General features: G+C 37.7%; 1 protein-coding gene across 3 annotated transcripts; it reads left to right on the forward strand.

Annotated features, from left to right (window-relative positions):
• The first annotated feature begins 1,114 nt into the window (after positions 1-1,114).
• LOC107769230 (ribose-phosphate pyrophosphokinase 4) lies at positions 1,115-16,593 on the forward strand. Of its 3 annotated transcripts, XR_001644353.2 has the most exons (8): positions 1,115-1,646; positions 4,099-4,414; positions 4,536-4,631; positions 5,759-5,827; positions 14,506-14,634; positions 14,927-15,008; positions 15,088-15,126; positions 15,317-15,416. XR_001644353.2 is itself a non-coding variant. In XM_016588431.2 (7 exons), exons 1-7 carry the CDS (start codon positions 1,282-1,284, stop codon positions 16,297-16,299), a joined length of 1,209 nt encoding a protein of 402 aa, XP_016443917.1. In that variant the 5' UTR covers positions 1,115-1,281; the 3' UTR covers positions 16,300-16,593. The 3 variants fall into 3 exon arrangements, 2 of the variants coding, with proteins under 2 accessions (XP_016443917.1, XP_075089273.1); XM_016588431.2 differs by lacking the exons at positions 14,927-15,008; positions 15,088-15,126 and adding an exon at positions 16,166-16,593; XM_075233172.1 differs by lacking the exons at positions 15,088-15,126; positions 15,317-15,416 and having other exon boundaries at positions 14,927-15,084.
• The last annotated feature ends 153 nt before the right edge of the window (positions 16,594-16,746 follow it).

Genomic DNA, 16,746 nt, shown 5'->3' on the forward strand with positions numbered 1-16,746 from the left:
TAGACAATATTTTGTAAAGCAACTTCCTTATTTTGGATATTTTATAACTGCCTATAACAGGCCATGATATTATTAGTGGAAGTGTTGTTGCTGTAATGGAACCTTTGTCAATATCACAAAGGTTCCTTCTTTGTTGAAGCTCGACTTTCAATCGACTTTCAAAAGAAAAGGAGATGACACAAATTGATGAGCAATGAAGAATCCTAGCAAAAAAAAATCTATTTTTCACTGTTGAAGCTAACAAGAAGAAGGCATCAGATTTGGATAGAAATTAGCTTCTATAATGTTCAATAATGGAGAATAAGATAGAAAGAAGAAGATGGCTGTTAAACAGGCCACATTATTACCGTTAGGGCTTTTTCAACTACCCTTACGCCCCTTATAGGCGTGTGAATCATGCACTAAAGCCAAATATGACACATAGGATCAGCCTCGTATCATAAGCGTTTATTATACACGGTTTGAAGGAGTGTAAGGCAAATTGTTAAGTTTGGACGACATGACAAAGTGGCTCAAGTATAAGTGTCATTTAAGCTATTGTGCCATACTCAAATACATTATTTAATAATATATTTTAATTGTATACTTGATATAGGTACATGTGCAAAGCGCATTACAAAATATCGTTCGTCTTTTTATATTTTGAATATAATTTAAATATAATATTTATATAATTCTTAAAAAATTATAGTTACCGAGATAGATTACACGCGCAACATGCGTATCCTATAACTAGTTAATTTATAGGTGTAAGTTATGTGTTGCGTGGCAAAAAAGAATTTACACATCATTTTACATATTAAGCAATTAAAAATAAATTTTTATGATCCTATTAATTGGTATAACTCACTTGTTTTCACATATTAGAATACGGATAATTGCAATATGTATAACTTATATTATATATATGACCAGAATCTAAGTTATATACGACAATAATGGAAAGAATTTTATTATTGATATAGTTTAATTTGAGAAAGTATGATAATTATATGTTTATTAAATTATCGGTTGATATTTATTTTTATGAGACTTGATTACATAAAGTTTTTTGTTACAACACCCGTATATGGAACCTAGGAGTATATATAAGTAGTTGTAAGTTAATGTAGCTTGGTCCGAGTGAAAGTGTTTTTATATTTTGTTTCCTTACAACACAAGAGAGCCGCCAGCTCTAGCCGCAATTCTAATAGTCCTCTTTAGTTCCGTCGCACACGCGGCGGACGACAAGGCATACCTCCACCCTTACGCAACCCGTTAACACTGACACACTTCCACCCCATGTCAGCCACAACTCCGCCGTCGCCGTCGCCGCCGGTCTTCTCTTCGCATTGCTCAAAAACCCTTGACAAATTCCATAATTCCACTTTTATCTTCTCGCGATCCTTCAAGCGTAATAAGGATTTTTCCATTCGATGTGAATTTGAGAGTAACCAAAGGTGGACGGTGGGTTGTGTATCAGCGACTGATCCAATTCATATTATTCTGAAACCTCCTTCAATCCCAATGTCTGCTGCTGCTGCTTTGGGTCCTGCTGGTAAGCATTCGAAAAGAGTTTGCTTATTCTATTGCGATGAGATGAAAGATCTTGCTGAGCGAATTGCTTCTCAATCTGATGCCATTGAGCTCCGTAGTATCACTTGGAGGTAAGATTCGCCCAACTCCTTATTTATTTATTCGACATTGTTTTCTTAGTAAAATTATCTTCTATACTCCCTCCTTCCCAATTTATGACATTGTTTGATCAGGCACAAAGTTTAAGAAAAAACACTTTCGAAACTTGTGATCTAAAATAAGTTAATAGACATACTAGTCATTGAGGATAAAATTGAAAGTTTAAAGTCAAATTCTTTCTCAATATAGAAAGATACTACACGGTTCGTTCACTTTTACTTGTCCACTATATTAAAAATATATTTTTATTTTTACTTGTCCATGTTAGTAAATCAAGAGAAACACAATCTTTTTTTCATGTTTTACCCTTGTCATCAACTACTAATTCCGCAAATTACTTCTCAAGACTTTAATATATTTTTATTTTTACTTGTCCATGTTAGTAAATCAAGAGAAACACAATCTTTTTTTCATGTTTTACCCTTATCATTAACTACTAATTCCCCAAATTACTTCTCAAGACTTTTTAAAATGCTATCATTATTATGGGTAAAATTGTAAAATGAGTACTTCATTTATTTTGTGTAAAGGGAGTGTAAAGTCAAAAGTGGACAACTAAAAGCAAACGTAGAGAATATTTTTTTCGGACAGGCAAAATAGAAAAGAATATCACATAAATTAGGGTAGAGAAGTAATTCTTATGAGTTAGTAGAATTTAAATATATTTTAACTAATCATATTAAGTAGTGGTATGTTATTTTCTTTAAAATTATTTACACAGTTCCATTTTATATAGCTGTATTTGATTAAGCATGGAGTTAAACAAATTTTTTTACTTGTATAATACATTAGTGATTGTGGGAAAAAACATTGAATTTATGGATAAAAGCCGGTTTGATAAATAAGACACCATATCAAAGAATTTAAATTCTTGAAAGTTTGTGAAGGTTGTAAAGACCTTCGCCAAGTAGGGGTAAGGTCTGCGTATACGCTACCTTCCCCATATCCCACTTGTGGTATTAAACTGGATAAAGGAATAATGCTATTGAACGATTTGGGATGTCCCAAGATGGAAAGTGTCATATAAATTGGGACAGAACGAGTAATTTATAACTAATTAATGAGCGTAGATGAGGTGGAAGACCGAGAAGAAATAAAAAGGGCAAATTGCTAGCTTTTATTAAGGGTTGTATACTGAACCAGAACTTTTAACTATTTACCTAATTTTTTATTCTACTCTTTCTTTTGTGTAATATACAAATCAAACTAATGCGTTAAGTTCAATGTCACATAAAATGGGGCAAAAGAAGTACCAAATTCATTCTGGTTAATAGGTCCACAAGGGTATACTTTGGAAATTGGAGTTTTACCTGCTTACGATGAGATCAAAGTTCCCTTCTTGGCGCCATAGAAACATGCTTGTCAAAATAATTTTAAACTAATAGTTTGATTAGATATATCTATGTTATCTAGACTTGGATAACAAATTTAAATCGAATTTAAGTAAAATGAGTGAGAGCGTAGAATTAATTGGGTTTTCTAACCCCTATACTTGCTGCATTATTAAGGGGACATAACTTAATTGAGTAAGAGGACCACAAGTACTATTTATTGTATTATTTTGCAAAGTTGATTTGGTCTAAATCAGTGTTGTCAAAGGCTCATTTAAGACGCGCTTAAGCCTGAAGAAGCTCAGGGTCACCTCACTTGAGCTGCGTTTGTGTAGGCAAGGTACCAAGACGTGCCCCTTATTGCCCATGAGTTCTATCTTGAATGGAGCAATGCTAGACTATCAATATGTGTTAGATATAGTATATTACTCCCTCCGTTCCAGTTTATGTGAACCTATTTCCTTTTTGGTTCGTTCCAAAAAGAATAATCCCTTTCTAAATTTAGAAACAATTTAGATTAAACTTCCAATTCTACCCTTAATGAGAAGCTTTTATAACCACACAAATACTCTGAAACCCTTTTTGACTTGTTTAGGACCACAAGTTTCAAAAGTTTTCATTTTTTCTTAAACTCTGTGCCCAGTCAAACAGGTTCCCATAAATTGGAATGGAGGGAGTAGTTGTTAAGGAAACAATATAAATGAATTTGTTACTTTTCTCTTTAATTACATATGCTCCATCCGTTTCAACTTATGTAAACCTATTTCCTTTTTAGTCCGTGCCAAAAAGAATGACCACTTTCCATATTTGGAAACAATTTACCTCTATGCAATGATTTATAGCCATACAAAATATATGTGCCTCATTTTACACCACAAGTTCAAAAGTTTCTCTCTTTTCTTAAACTCCGTGCCCAGTCAAATGGACTCACATAAATTGAAACGGAGGGAGCATATTTTTCTTTTTTTCTTGCATTGCGCCTTTTTTAACTAAAGTTCACACTTAAATTGCACTTTGGGCTTAAAGCCCCAACTGACCTAGAATGCTTTTTAGAGCTTTTCGCCTTTGACAACATTGGTCTAAATAAATTCAGGACTTTCGAAGATGGATTCCCAAACCTATTCATATCTAATGCTCATGGCATCCGTGGACAGCATGCAGCTTTCCTTGCTTCATTTAGTTCTCCTGGAGTGATTTTTGAGCAACTATCAGTTATTTATGCATTGCCAAAGCTCTTCGTTTCCTCATTCACGCTTGTCCTTCCGTTCTTCCCAACGGGCACATCTGAGCGCATGGAAGATGAAGGTGATGTTGCCACAGCTTTTACGCTTGCCAGGATTTTGTCAAACATCCCAGTTCCTCGAGGAGGACCAACTAGTTTAGTTACCTTTGATATCCATGCCTTGCAGGTGTATACCAAATTCATGGCTTCCTGAAAAATCTGATATTTTTTTATATTGGTCATTTTCTAGCTTATATGTCATTGTAATCTTAAGCTGACGCTTGTTTATGTGACTTCTTCGATTACAGGAGAGGTTCTACTTTGGAGACAATATACTACCATGCTTCGAGAGCGGGATCCCCTTGCTTCTGAATAGGCTACAACAACTCCCTGACTCTGACAATGTAAGTTTTTTTCCCTTTCCTTTTATCGTGGTATGAGGTAACATAAACAAGTTAATCATATGTTTGACATTACGATGCTGGAAATAGCGGTGTTTCTCTTCCGAATTTATTTGTATTCTTTGCAAAATCTGATTTTGAGGAACTCCAGTAAACTAACATGTTGATGAATCTTATAGCACATAAAGCGAAGGGATCGTGAGGATATTGAAACAAGTAAACTTCTCATCTCTTTAAGCTAAATGTTTTTATCCCTTCAGCCCAACCTCTTATGGGTAAAACTGGGTGGATGTGACTCGGTATTCTTTAATAAAAATGAGTGTATTAAGAATCAAAGCATCTTCTCTGGCAGATTAGCTACATCAAGCTTAATAGCTGTTTTTTTCCTTTTTGATAACTGTGGTGTCCGGGCCAATTTCCCCACACCTCAACTAATGCACTGGACACCTGCTAGCTCCCACTAGCACATATTCCGATTAACTTTGTCCATCAAAACTTAGACCGATGGAAAGAAATCACTATCATTTTTCACCTCTGATGGGATTTGAATCCTGCTCTGTAGTTATTTGAGCTTGATTGTTGCTAGGCCATACACTTGGAATTAGTAAAGCTTCTTAAGAGTTGTTCTAGTTTTGATGTCCAGTTCAGAGTCTTCAAAGATTTGCTCTCATACAGATGTACTGTTAGGTTTATGTTCTATTCCGATGTGCTTATAAACAGAATGAATTTGTATTAGTACTGCCTTCCAATAACCAGAGCCTATAGTTATTTTTTCCAAACTCGTGCTTAGATTCAACGGTTCAGAATTCAAGCATGAACTAGTTATGAACGATGAGTCTACACTATGATTTTAAAATTAATGAATTCCTTTGGGTTGCTTTTCCCATTACATGAAGAAAAATATAAAGGAAATGAATTCCTTTGGGGTGCTATTCCCATTACATGAAGAAAAATTAAAAAGGAAATGTAACGGTCTTTTTGGTCCTAAAATTTGTAGATCACATAATGTGCTTGTGACATTGCAGGATGCCGTGTTTTCACTTACTACTTGTACGATTGAAATAATGGAAGTGGTCAATGGTTAAATATTTCTTTCCTGCTAATAATCGGTGTCCTGTTGCTTTCTGTAGATATCTCTAGCTTTTCCTGATGATGGTGCATGGAAACGTTTTCACAAGCAGCTTCAGCATTTTCCAATGGTATTCCTTCAAAACTAGTTTTTTGCTCAAAATAACTCCATCAGCATGGTGATCATACATTTATATTCATACTTTTATGCTTGTAAACTTGCTCCTGTATGTTCTAATATGGGATTGAATTATAGTTCCCCTTTTTATTGTCTCGTATCTTCAGTTTCTTCGTTATGCACTTGTATTTTACAAATTGCAAGGACTGTTGACCTTTCTAAATGCCCTCTAGTACCTATGCTGAAAGTTATCATAACCCCCTTAAATAAGTATAAATTGTATTTTACGAATTGCAAATAGGATTATTGACTTTGATAAATGTGTTCGAGTACTTGTGACCCAAAGATGAAGGCCATAAACCACTCCTTTATATGACCCAAAGTAATTAGAAATTTTTTATTACCAGGGAAATGTGTACAAGCATAAAACAAAACCATATAGCTTTCATACTAAAGTTGGACATATAGCCCCAACTCTAAAGACATCTTAAACTAAACAGCACCAATACTCCTAATTCAAATCTGAAACAAACTAGCTAAGGATAAAAGTTTAGCTCCTGCAGTTGTTTGGCTAGTCTGGGACTCATACTTCCTCTACAATGAATCTCTTGAACTATTGCTCTAACAATATCATCACTGTTCCTCTTCTTCATGCGGAAAGTTCTCCCATTTCTCTCCTGCCATATATGATAGACAGCACTAGAGTTAAGGCCATTCTTTACACTGCTGCTAATGCAGTGTTATTAAAAGCGCTCGCTTTAAGCGCTGAAGCGACGCGAGGCGTAGGGCCATCGCTTTTCTGCTACAAAAGCGACTCACATTTAAAAAGCGCTCGCTTCTCGCGCTTAAGCGAGAAGCGCCTCGATGGAAAAGCGATAAAAAAGCGTGCTTAAGCGAGCAGAAGGCATCTACTAAGGTTTTTTTAAATTTTTTTGGCAAATAAGCCATCTGTTAACAAATAAACATACGCTCTTCAACGACTTCTTCTCCAGCGACGACGAAGTCTCCAGTTCTCGGTAAGTTTCTTCAACGACTTCTTCTTCTTCTCTTCTTCTTTCAATTTTTTTCACTTTTTAAGCGCTGATTTTGTGCCCTAAACGACTTCTTCTTCTTCTGTTCTACTTTGTGCTCTGTTTTATGCTTTATGCTCTGTTTTTTGCTTTATCATCTGCTTTATGCTCTGTTTTCTGGTTCGTGTGAATTAACTGTTATTTTTTTTTTGGTTGTTGATTGTAGTATCTATTATTTGCTTCTTGATTCAAGAATTGAAACATTTGCTTAATATGTTATTTTTAATGAGTTCTTAGCCATTTATCTATGCCTATTTTATTTTTTTTATTTATGTGTTAAATTGCGCTTCACATGAAAAAAGCGAGCGCTTCGCTTCGCGCTTTTCGCTTCGGTGAAGCGAGGCCTCGTCGCTTTTTTGCACTTAACGCTTTCCAAAACACTGTGCTAATGGTTGTCTTCCTGATGCATATTTTGTAGCCCTGCTGACCTCCTCAGTCCAACCTTGTGCATCCCTATTGATTCCTATCCAGTACAGCAGCTTTCTCCACGTTGCTGTTGAGTAGTTGCACTTGAAAAATAAGTGTTCATGGTCCTCTGCTCCTCCTTCACATAATGAGCAAAATGGACTGGTTAGTATGCCCCATTTGATAAGCTTGTCTCTGGTGTATAACCTGCCCTGTAATGCTATGTATAGTATAAAGATCCACTTAGGACTACTCTGATTGTTGCACAACAGCTTCCTCCATTCAACTTCAGGAAAGTCTCCTCTAAGTTTGTTATAGATGTCTCTAATGGAATAGCTTCCTGCATTCAAAATATCCTCCACTCTTATATTTGCTTCTGTTAGGTACTTTGCAGCACTTAGGTCATTTTGAGTTAACCATGAAGCTTGCTTGGCATATGTATTCCATACCACACCTTTCTTTATGTAATATGTATGCATCCATTATATCCATAATCTATCCTCCTCCTTACATAGATTCCGTAGGTGCTTTAGGACTGGTGCTTTATTCCACCTTAGTATGTCAGTGATGTTCAGCCCTCCTGCAGACTTGGGCCAACACAACTTCTCCCAAGCCACCAATGCCTTCTTGTTGCCTTCAGATCCACCCGTCCAAAGAAAATTTTTACAAATAGTTTCAAACTTCAGAATTATCTTCTTTGATAATGGAAATATTTGTGACCAAAAGGATTGGATGGCAATCATAACACTCTTAATCAATTGCAACCTTCCCGCATACGACAGGAATTTTGCTGTCCAATGGTTCACCTTTGCAAGCATCTTGTCTGACAGAGGTTGACATTGAGCCATCGATAATCTTTTTGTACTCAAAGGTACCTCCAGGTATCTAAAAGGTAGAGAACCTACAGAGAAACCCAGGCTTTGTGTAATCAGCTGTTCTATATCTAGTGGAATCCCTCCAAAATAGATATAACTTTTGTCTTGGTTTGCTATCGCGCCTGATGATCTTGAAAATTGTTCAAAGCTGTGAGAATACACGAGAGAAAAATCTATTATTGATATTCTATTAAGTGCTTTACAACAGCCCTATTTATAACTATACACAATACATATTTTACTCATATTCCATGTGGGACTAGGGTTATTTTCATAACTATCTAACGCTCCCCCTCAAGCCGGTGCATACAAATCATATGTACCGAGCTTGTTACATATGTAACTAATACGAGGACCGGTGAGGAATTTGGTGAAAATATCTGCAAGCTGATCATTTGATTTCACAAACTTTGTAGCAATATGTCCTGAGAGTATCTTTTTCTCTGATGAAGTGACAGTCAATCTCAATGTGTTTAGTTCCTCATGAAACACCGGATTTGATGCAATATGAAGGGCAGCTTGATTATCACACACAAGTTCCATCTTGCTGATTTCACCAAATTTCAACTCCTTAAGCAAATATTTGATCCAAACTAGTTCATATGTTGCCACATCCATTGCTCGATATTCTGCTTCTGCACTAGACCGAGCAATCACATTTTGTTTCTTGCTCTTCCAAGACACCAAATTACCTCCTGCTAAACCCAATATCCAGCTGTAAAACGTCTATCAGAAGATGATCCTACCCAGTCAGCATCTGAATACCCAACAATTGGCTTATGGCCTCGAACTTCAAACAATAATCCTTTGCCTGGAGCTGATTTTATATATCGAAAAATGCGGAAAACTACATCCCAATGACTATCATAGGGAGAATCCATAAACTGACTCACCACACTCACGTGAAAGGAAATGTCAGGTCTAGTTACTGTGAGGCAATTTAATTTACCAACCAATCACCTATATCTTGCAGGATCGCTAAGCGACTTCCCCATTCCTGGTAGAAGTTTAGAATTTGGATCCATAGGAGCGTTAACAGGTCTACAACCTATCATTCTTGTCTCCTCAAGAATGTCTAAGGCATACTTCCGTTGTGAGATCACAATACCTGAGCTAGACTGAGCGACCTCAATACTCATAAAATACTTTAATTTGCCTAGATCCTTAGTCTGAAAGTGTTGAAAGAGATGTTGCTTCAACTTAGTAATACCATCTTGATCATTACCGGTAATAACAATATTATCAACATAAACCACTAGATAAATATTGAGATTTGAAGTAGAATGTTGATAAAACACAGAGAGATCAGTTTCACTATGAATCATGCCAAACTCCTGAATAACTGTACTGAACTTACTAAACCAGGCTCGAGGAGACTGCTTTAACCATAAAGGGACCGGCGCAACCGACATACAAGGCCACTAATTCCCCCTGAGCAACAAAACCAGGTGGTTGCTCTATATAAACCTCATCCCCAAGGTCACCGTGAAGAAAATCATTCTTAATGTCCAACTGATAGAAAGGCCAATGGTGAACAACAACTATGGATAGAAAAAGGCGGATTGATGCTATTTTAGCCACGGGAGAGAAATATCACTGTAATCGAGCCCAAATATTTGGGTATACCCTTTGGCAACGAGATAAACCTTAAGTCGATCAACCTGGCCATCTGGACCAAACTTGACTGCATACACCCAACGACAACCAATAGTAGATTTACCCGAAGGAGGAGGAACAAGCTCCCAAGTACCACTCGTATGTAAAACAGACATCTCGTCAATGATAGCTTGTTGCCATCCTGAATGAGACAGTGCTTCACCTGTAGACTAGGAATGGAAACAGAGGACAAAGATGATACAAACGCATAATGGGGTGATGACAAACGATGGTAACTCAATCCAACATAATGGGAATCTATGTTGTGCGGACTTTTCAAAATGTTGTCGCACCTGTGTCGGATCCTCCAAAAATACACTACTTTTGGGGGATCCGACACGCACTTGGCGACATTTTAGGAGAGTACGAGCAACATAGATGGAAATTAGGATTAAGTGTGGACCATATACCTTTCTGAAGTGCAATTGGTTGACTATAAGGAGACAAGTCCACAGTAAAAGCATGGTCAAGTACAGGACGTGAATCAACTGGGCTTGATGCTGGGCGCAGACGACGATGATAAGTTAGGAGTGGTGAAGTTGTAGAAGGTTGAACTGGACTAGGTGATGGAATTAGAGCTATAGGTGGTGGAGTTAGAACTGAAGCTGTAGATGGTAGAGCTGGAGCTGTAGAGGAAGATGAACGGGAGATAGTGACTGAATCTCCAAAAGATGGAACCGATAGCACCTTAGAAATATCTAAGTGACTACCTGAACTGTGAAGTATGATTGGGCTTCAAAGAAGTTAACATTAGCAAACATAAGGTACCGTTGGAGGTCAAGTGAATAGCATCGATATCCCTTTTGCATTTTCGAGTAACCCAGAAACACGCAGTTAAGAGCACGAGGAGCTAACTTGTCTTTTCCTGGAGTAAGGTTACGAACAAAACACGTGCTCCCAAAGACACGGGGTGGAAGAGAGAACAAAGGTGGGAAACAAGACAGAGAATGGAACTTGATTCTGGATAGCTGAGGATTGCATACGATTAATAAGATAACAAGATATAAGAACTGCATCCCCCAAAACGCAACGAAACATGAAATTGTATGAGTAGGGTACGAGCTGTTTCAATAAGATGTTTATTCTTTCTTTCAGCTATCCTATTTTGTTGAGATTTGTACGGACATGATGTTTGATGAATAATCTCATGAGAGTCCATAACTGCTGAAATGGGGAAGACAAATGCTCTAGGGCATTATCACTACGAAATGTGTGGATAGAAACCCCAAATTGATTTTGAATTTCAGCGTGGAAGGTCTGAAAAATAGAAAATAACTCAGATAAATTTTTCATCAAAAATATCCAAGTGCACCTGGAATAATCATCAATGAAACTGACAAAGTAGCAGAATCTCGAGGTAGACATCTGAATGGACTAAAGTGAAAGGTAATTTTGCTCAATTATCAAGACGTCGAGGAGAAATGGGACCTAGTACGCTTACCGAGCTGACATGATTCACACTCTAGAATGGACAAGTGAGATAAATCAGGTACCATTTTTTGAAGTTTTGACAAACTAGGATGTCCCAACTGTTTATGTAATAAATCTGGTGAATCAGTAACAAGACGAGTTGTTGAAAGAAGATAAGATGTGAGTCCATGTGATTTTGTAAGGATAAGTAATAAAGTCCATTTGATTCATGCCCAGTGCAAATGATCTGCCTTGTACTGCATTCTTGTGTAAAATCAAGGTCATCAAGAAATAAAACAAAGCATTTAAGTGATTTAGCTAAGCGACTAACGACTGTGAGATTAAAAGGACTACCGGGAACATAAAGAACTGAATCTAAAAGTAAGAAAGGAATTGGGCTTGCTTGACTTATTCCAATTGCCATGGTTTGAGACCTGTTGGCCATTGTGGCTGTTAGAAGAGATTGAGAACATGAAATAGTAGTGAAATGAAATTTGTTACCAGAAATGTGATCAGATGCACCTGAATCAATGACCCTGAAATCACTTATAAGACCTTCCTACAGTTGGCAGTTCAGTTAATCTGCAATCTTCCATGAAATCCCTTATTTCATTTTCCTGGACTGTGATACCATTTATCCTGTCATCCATATCCAACATTGCGTTAAAGTCACCCATAATCAGCCAGGGACTATTCATCTGATCTTCTAACTCCCTTAGTGTCTCCCATAGGGCCACCTCTATGAGAAATTTTATGTAGGCCATAGATAGCAGTAAAAACGAAACGCCTAGTTGAACTATTGTTGCGTACTACCCCATGTATGAATTGTGTATGCCTCTGCAGTGTAGTAAACTGTACGCTTGTAGGGTCCCATATCCATATTCTCCCTCTGACATTAGAGGAAGCATTGGAACACCAGTTCCAGCCAGATACAACCTTTTCTATAATTTCCTTAGCTTTGGTTTCTTGAACTCTATGTTCAATTATTGGTATTAGATTTATCTTATTTACCTACAAGAATACCCTCATCTCCTTTTGCTTATAGACTTTATTAAAACCCCTCACATTCCAAGTAGTATCATGTTGAACTAGTTTGGGGTGGTGCCTCTTCCACATCTTCACCTGTACTACCTTGTATTTACCTGCAGCATCCCAAATCACATTTTCCTCTTGTATCCCTACTCTCAATGGAGAAAATCCATGGGTATGGATGAGAGTGCTCTGAATTGGAATCAATTGGCTTGTTTGTACGCACCTTCCTTTTGCTCTCTGCCAGACATCTCGATCAGCTCCTAGTGCATGTGATTCAGCCTGCTGTGATTGAGTCACTCGTTTGCCTATGTTCTTGTCAACCTGTTTTATTGGTCCTCTTTCCCACCATTGGACTTCTGGCTTTTGGCTCCTAACCTTCCTGCATATTTGGATTTTTATCCTGCTGATTTGATGTTTCTGCCTTCTGCTTTTGTTTCCCATCCTGTTGCTTTATCACTTGTGTCCCTGGTACTCCTTTTGGTCCATTGTAGTTGCACCAACCATTAGACACTTATTACAGTATTGTGGTACCCAGTCATACTCTACCACCTCATCAAATTCCTTCCCAGTTTGATCCTGCACTCTAATGCTTCTAGGCAACTCCTTCGTAATGTCCATTTCGATGAGCACTCTGGCATAGGAAATCCTTGTTGTACTCGTGATGCATTCATCAGCATATATAGGGCATCCCCGTCCACTAGCAATTCTACTCAAATCGACCCTTCCCCAACAATTCAGTGGCAAGTTTGGAAAATTTACCCATAATGGAATAGTCTTTAGAACTTCATCATAGAAATTAAAATCAGCAGACCACGATTTCAGGATTACTGGCCTATTATTTATGGTGTGTGGCCCTAAGTAAACTACCTCATTTTTTGTCCTCCACGGTATTGAAAAGTATGACAAAATACCCCTCATTATGATAGTATACCTTTGGTTTAGCAGCGAAATTCCATTGTGACGCTACGAATCTCTCATGGCACCAATTGGTGGAGATTCTCCAATTACATATGGAATAATAGCCTTTTTCCATTTCTCATTCTCAATCTCCATTTCATCCTGTTTCAGTTGTACCTTCCTGATTCCATCCTGAATCAAAGGGGGAATAAATACTAGATCCATTCCCCTTGCCGGCATCCTGTTACCAGAGAACAATTTTGCCCATGTTTTCTGGCTGTTCCCATTGATCGGTTCTACCTTTTTCTGAGGTACTGGAATGGCATCACGTTGTTTCTTCTCCCTCTGCTCTTCATTTACAACTATTTTGCTTGCGCTAGATTTAGCCTCTTGAGTGAAAGCTCCACGCATCTCCTAATCCTCACCGTTCGAAACAACCGTTCTCGCTACAGTAGAATTTTCTGGGCTTACTACTCCAGTCGTCATACCAGCTGAATTAGGTGTTGAATTCAGCGTACTAGTACTCGGGTTTCGTGAATTGAGTGTTGAATTCAACTCTGGAGCACTTACTCCTCCTGAGTTCGGGGTTATCGAGCCTTTCTCCTTTTCACAAATTAGGGTTTCATTTTGCGATGATACCCTTCCCATTCCCCCACTCCTTAAATAAGTACACAGTGACTAACATTGTAAAATGATCCCTCCCTGCCCCTTACCTACCAAACAAATAAAAGATAAAGAGAGAAAACACCAACCCTAGCTGATTTGGGATTTTATGCATGATTGATGGTTCATTGATGTTTTATCTTTGGGGAGTGTACCCTTCCCATTCCCCTCCTCTTTAAATAAGTACATAGTGACTAACATTGTAAGTTTGTAACATGATCCCTCCCTGCCCCTTACCTACCAAACAAATAAAAGATAAAGAGGGAAAATACCAACCCTAGCTGATTTGGGATTTAATGCATGATTGATGATTCATTCATGTTTTATCTTTGGGGAGGGGGTAGGGAAGAGGGAAGTGGATCCCACTATGTTATGAGCTTCTTAAAATGTGCAGTATGTGAGCTTACGAAGTTTGCGCGCATGTCTGTATTTGCATTGACCGCTACCGTATGCTATTCAGGTTGTTAGTTTTCTGGATTTGGCAGGCTGTGCATGTCATCATCATCTACTTGTTCTGGTTGAATATAGTTTATTCCTTAAGAAATTGTTGGGTCCTTCAATAATCAAGCTGCTGGATTTTTTATCATCTTACTGAAAGACTATCTTTGCTTTTCAATTTTCTTACATCTGGAACCACGTTCACGCTGCTCATTTATATATGGCCTGTTGTGGTTGATTATCAGATTGTCTGTGCTAAAGTTAGGGAAGGTGATCAACGAATTGTACGGATTAAGGAGGGAGATCCTGCTGGACGTCATGTGGTGATAGTGGATGATCTTGTACAATCAGGTGGCACCCTAACAGAATGCCAGGTGAGAAAGCTAATGGTGCTGACTGCTGGTTACATCTGAACAAATTTGCTTCCCCTCACATTAGGCTAGAGCGCTATACGTTTATGATCTGGTCGGTTAAAAAAAAAGAACGGAAAAAAAACATTCTAATCTAGAGTCGAATGCTCCTCTATATTTGGTTCTGATACTTTTGTAACTCATTTCCATTCTGGCTAATCCAAGTTACTTGGCAGAAACTGGTGAAGCAGAAGCTATTTATGTATGGTTTTTTGTTTGATGTAGTCTCTGATAGTGAAAAGTTGGCCGCATTTAGGTAAGTCATGAAATCCTAGCATTTAAAAGGTAGAACCGAAACAAAGCGCAGAAAGTACCATTCTTGGGTCCATGAATTCAAGGTACTGCTTTATAGCTGTTAGTTCTGTATGCTCTAAAACTGGAGAAAATCATTTAGATTTCTTTTTTTTCTTGTTGAAGGGTTGTCTTCTCAACGAGAAAATTATGAAATGTGGAGAGGTAATAGTAGCATATGTATCTTCTTAACAAACCTGATTGTTAGTATGCGCATTTTTAAAAATACTTAGATGCAGAGTAGAAGTATAAAATATTTTACCATGCTGTATTGAGTTGACATTCTTGAAAATTGAAATATACTTTTTCTCTTTTGTTATTTAAAGTAGCAAAACTATTCTCTGCCTTTTTGCAGAAAGTGTTGGCTAGACATGGAGCTCAAAAAATAAGTGCTTATGTGACCCATGGAATTTTTCCAAACAGATCATGGCAGCGTTTTAACCACGACAAAGGAGGTAGGCATGTGTTCTCGGGTTCTTATATTAGTATTAATAATTTCCTTCTATAAGATTGCTTCTGCCAAAATGTCAAAGCCCTTAAAATCCTTGCAGAAGGCTCAAGTGTGTGGCATCATGTTTGAGATCTCTTATGATTTATTAGACTTTTATGTACCCTTATCGGGGAAAAAATCCTGTATCTTTTAACAGGTTTTTCCCTAAATAATGCTAAATTACCATGCTTTAATGTGCTTCTTTTCGAAATCTTCCTCTACTGTTCTTTTGGGCGAGTGATGGTCTTTTCTGTTTAAATTGTGCATTGCCTCTATCCATTTCATGAAAAATTCCTTGTATAGTTGTTTCATCTTTCGTTGAGCCGAGGGTCTATCGGAAACAGCCTCTAGGGATAAAGTCTGCGTACACACTAGTCACTACCCTCCCCGGAGCCCAGTTGTGGGTATATAATGGGTTTGTTGTTGTTGTTGTTAGACTGGACCAATTATGTACTAATAAAATTTGGCAACTGAAAGTAGATGTTATTCTGCAATACAACACATTCAGGCACCAAGTGTGTTTGCGCGTGATCTTTTCTCTTTAGGTTGAAATTTCGTCCGTATTTAGCAAATTAATATTAAAATTTGTTAGCATAGCTAGAAGTTTTTAAATTCTCAATGAAATGGACAACTGCACTCTGAATGCCTGTCTTGAGTTTTGGTCTATCCTCCTTTTGATTTTTCTCATCCCTGTTTACCTTTTAACCTTTTCAGGTAGTCCGGAGAGTGGGATGACTTACTTCTGGATCACAGATTCATGCCCTCGAACAGTGAAGGAGGTGAAAGACAGAAAGCCATTTGAGGTTCTGAGCCTCGCCGCTCCCATAGCAGCTGCACTTCAGATTTAATTGCAGATCCTCCTAAGCTGTTATTTCATTCTTTATATTCACCTTTGATTCAAGATGTATAGAGAAAGCAAGGAGAAGTGAGCTCTTCCAGGCAGCACTACCGCAATAACTGGTGCTACTCAAGTGTCTTGTGTCAACTAGGAATTTTGATTAGACAGAACTTTCTTAGTTAATCTAAGCTTCGATTGTAGCATAACTAAGATGTTTCTACTCTTTCAAAGTTCTTCACGGAGATGATGAATGTACCTCGAGAAATGGATCCTTTCTTTCACATAAAATTGCTTTCTTGCATGATATGCAGTTCTTATTTCTAGCCGTTGTGACTTTCAAATTGGGAAGAAAGTGCAGTCATGCTACAATTTTGTCAGTGGATCATTTGTTGGCATCATGCATGTGCTTACCATGATAAAAGAGGAGGACATAACAAAGGAGATACTGGAATTTCTA

This window comes from Nicotiana tabacum, chromosome 16, assembly GCF_000715075.1.
Source record: "Nicotiana tabacum cultivar K326 chromosome 16, ASM71507v2, whole genome shotgun sequence".
NCBI lineage: Eukaryota > Viridiplantae > Streptophyta > Magnoliopsida > Solanales > Solanaceae > Nicotiana > Nicotiana tabacum.

What these genes read in the sequence shown, in the direction of transcription:
- LOC107769230 (XM_016588431.2), top strand. Translation starts at nt 1,282, where the DNA reads ATGTCAGCCACAACTCCGCCGTCGCCGTCGCCGCCGGTCTTCTCTTCG. An exon ending in TTGATATCCATGCCTTGCAG is followed by an intron (nt 4,415 to 4,535) that starts GTGTATACCAAA and finishes CTTCGATTACAG; the next exon opens with GAGAGGTTCTACTTTGGAGA. An exon ending in GCACCCTAACAGAATGCCAG is followed by an intron (nt 14,635 to 15,316) that starts GTGAGAAAGCTA and finishes GCCTTTTTGCAG; the next exon opens with AAAGTGTTGGCTAGACATGG.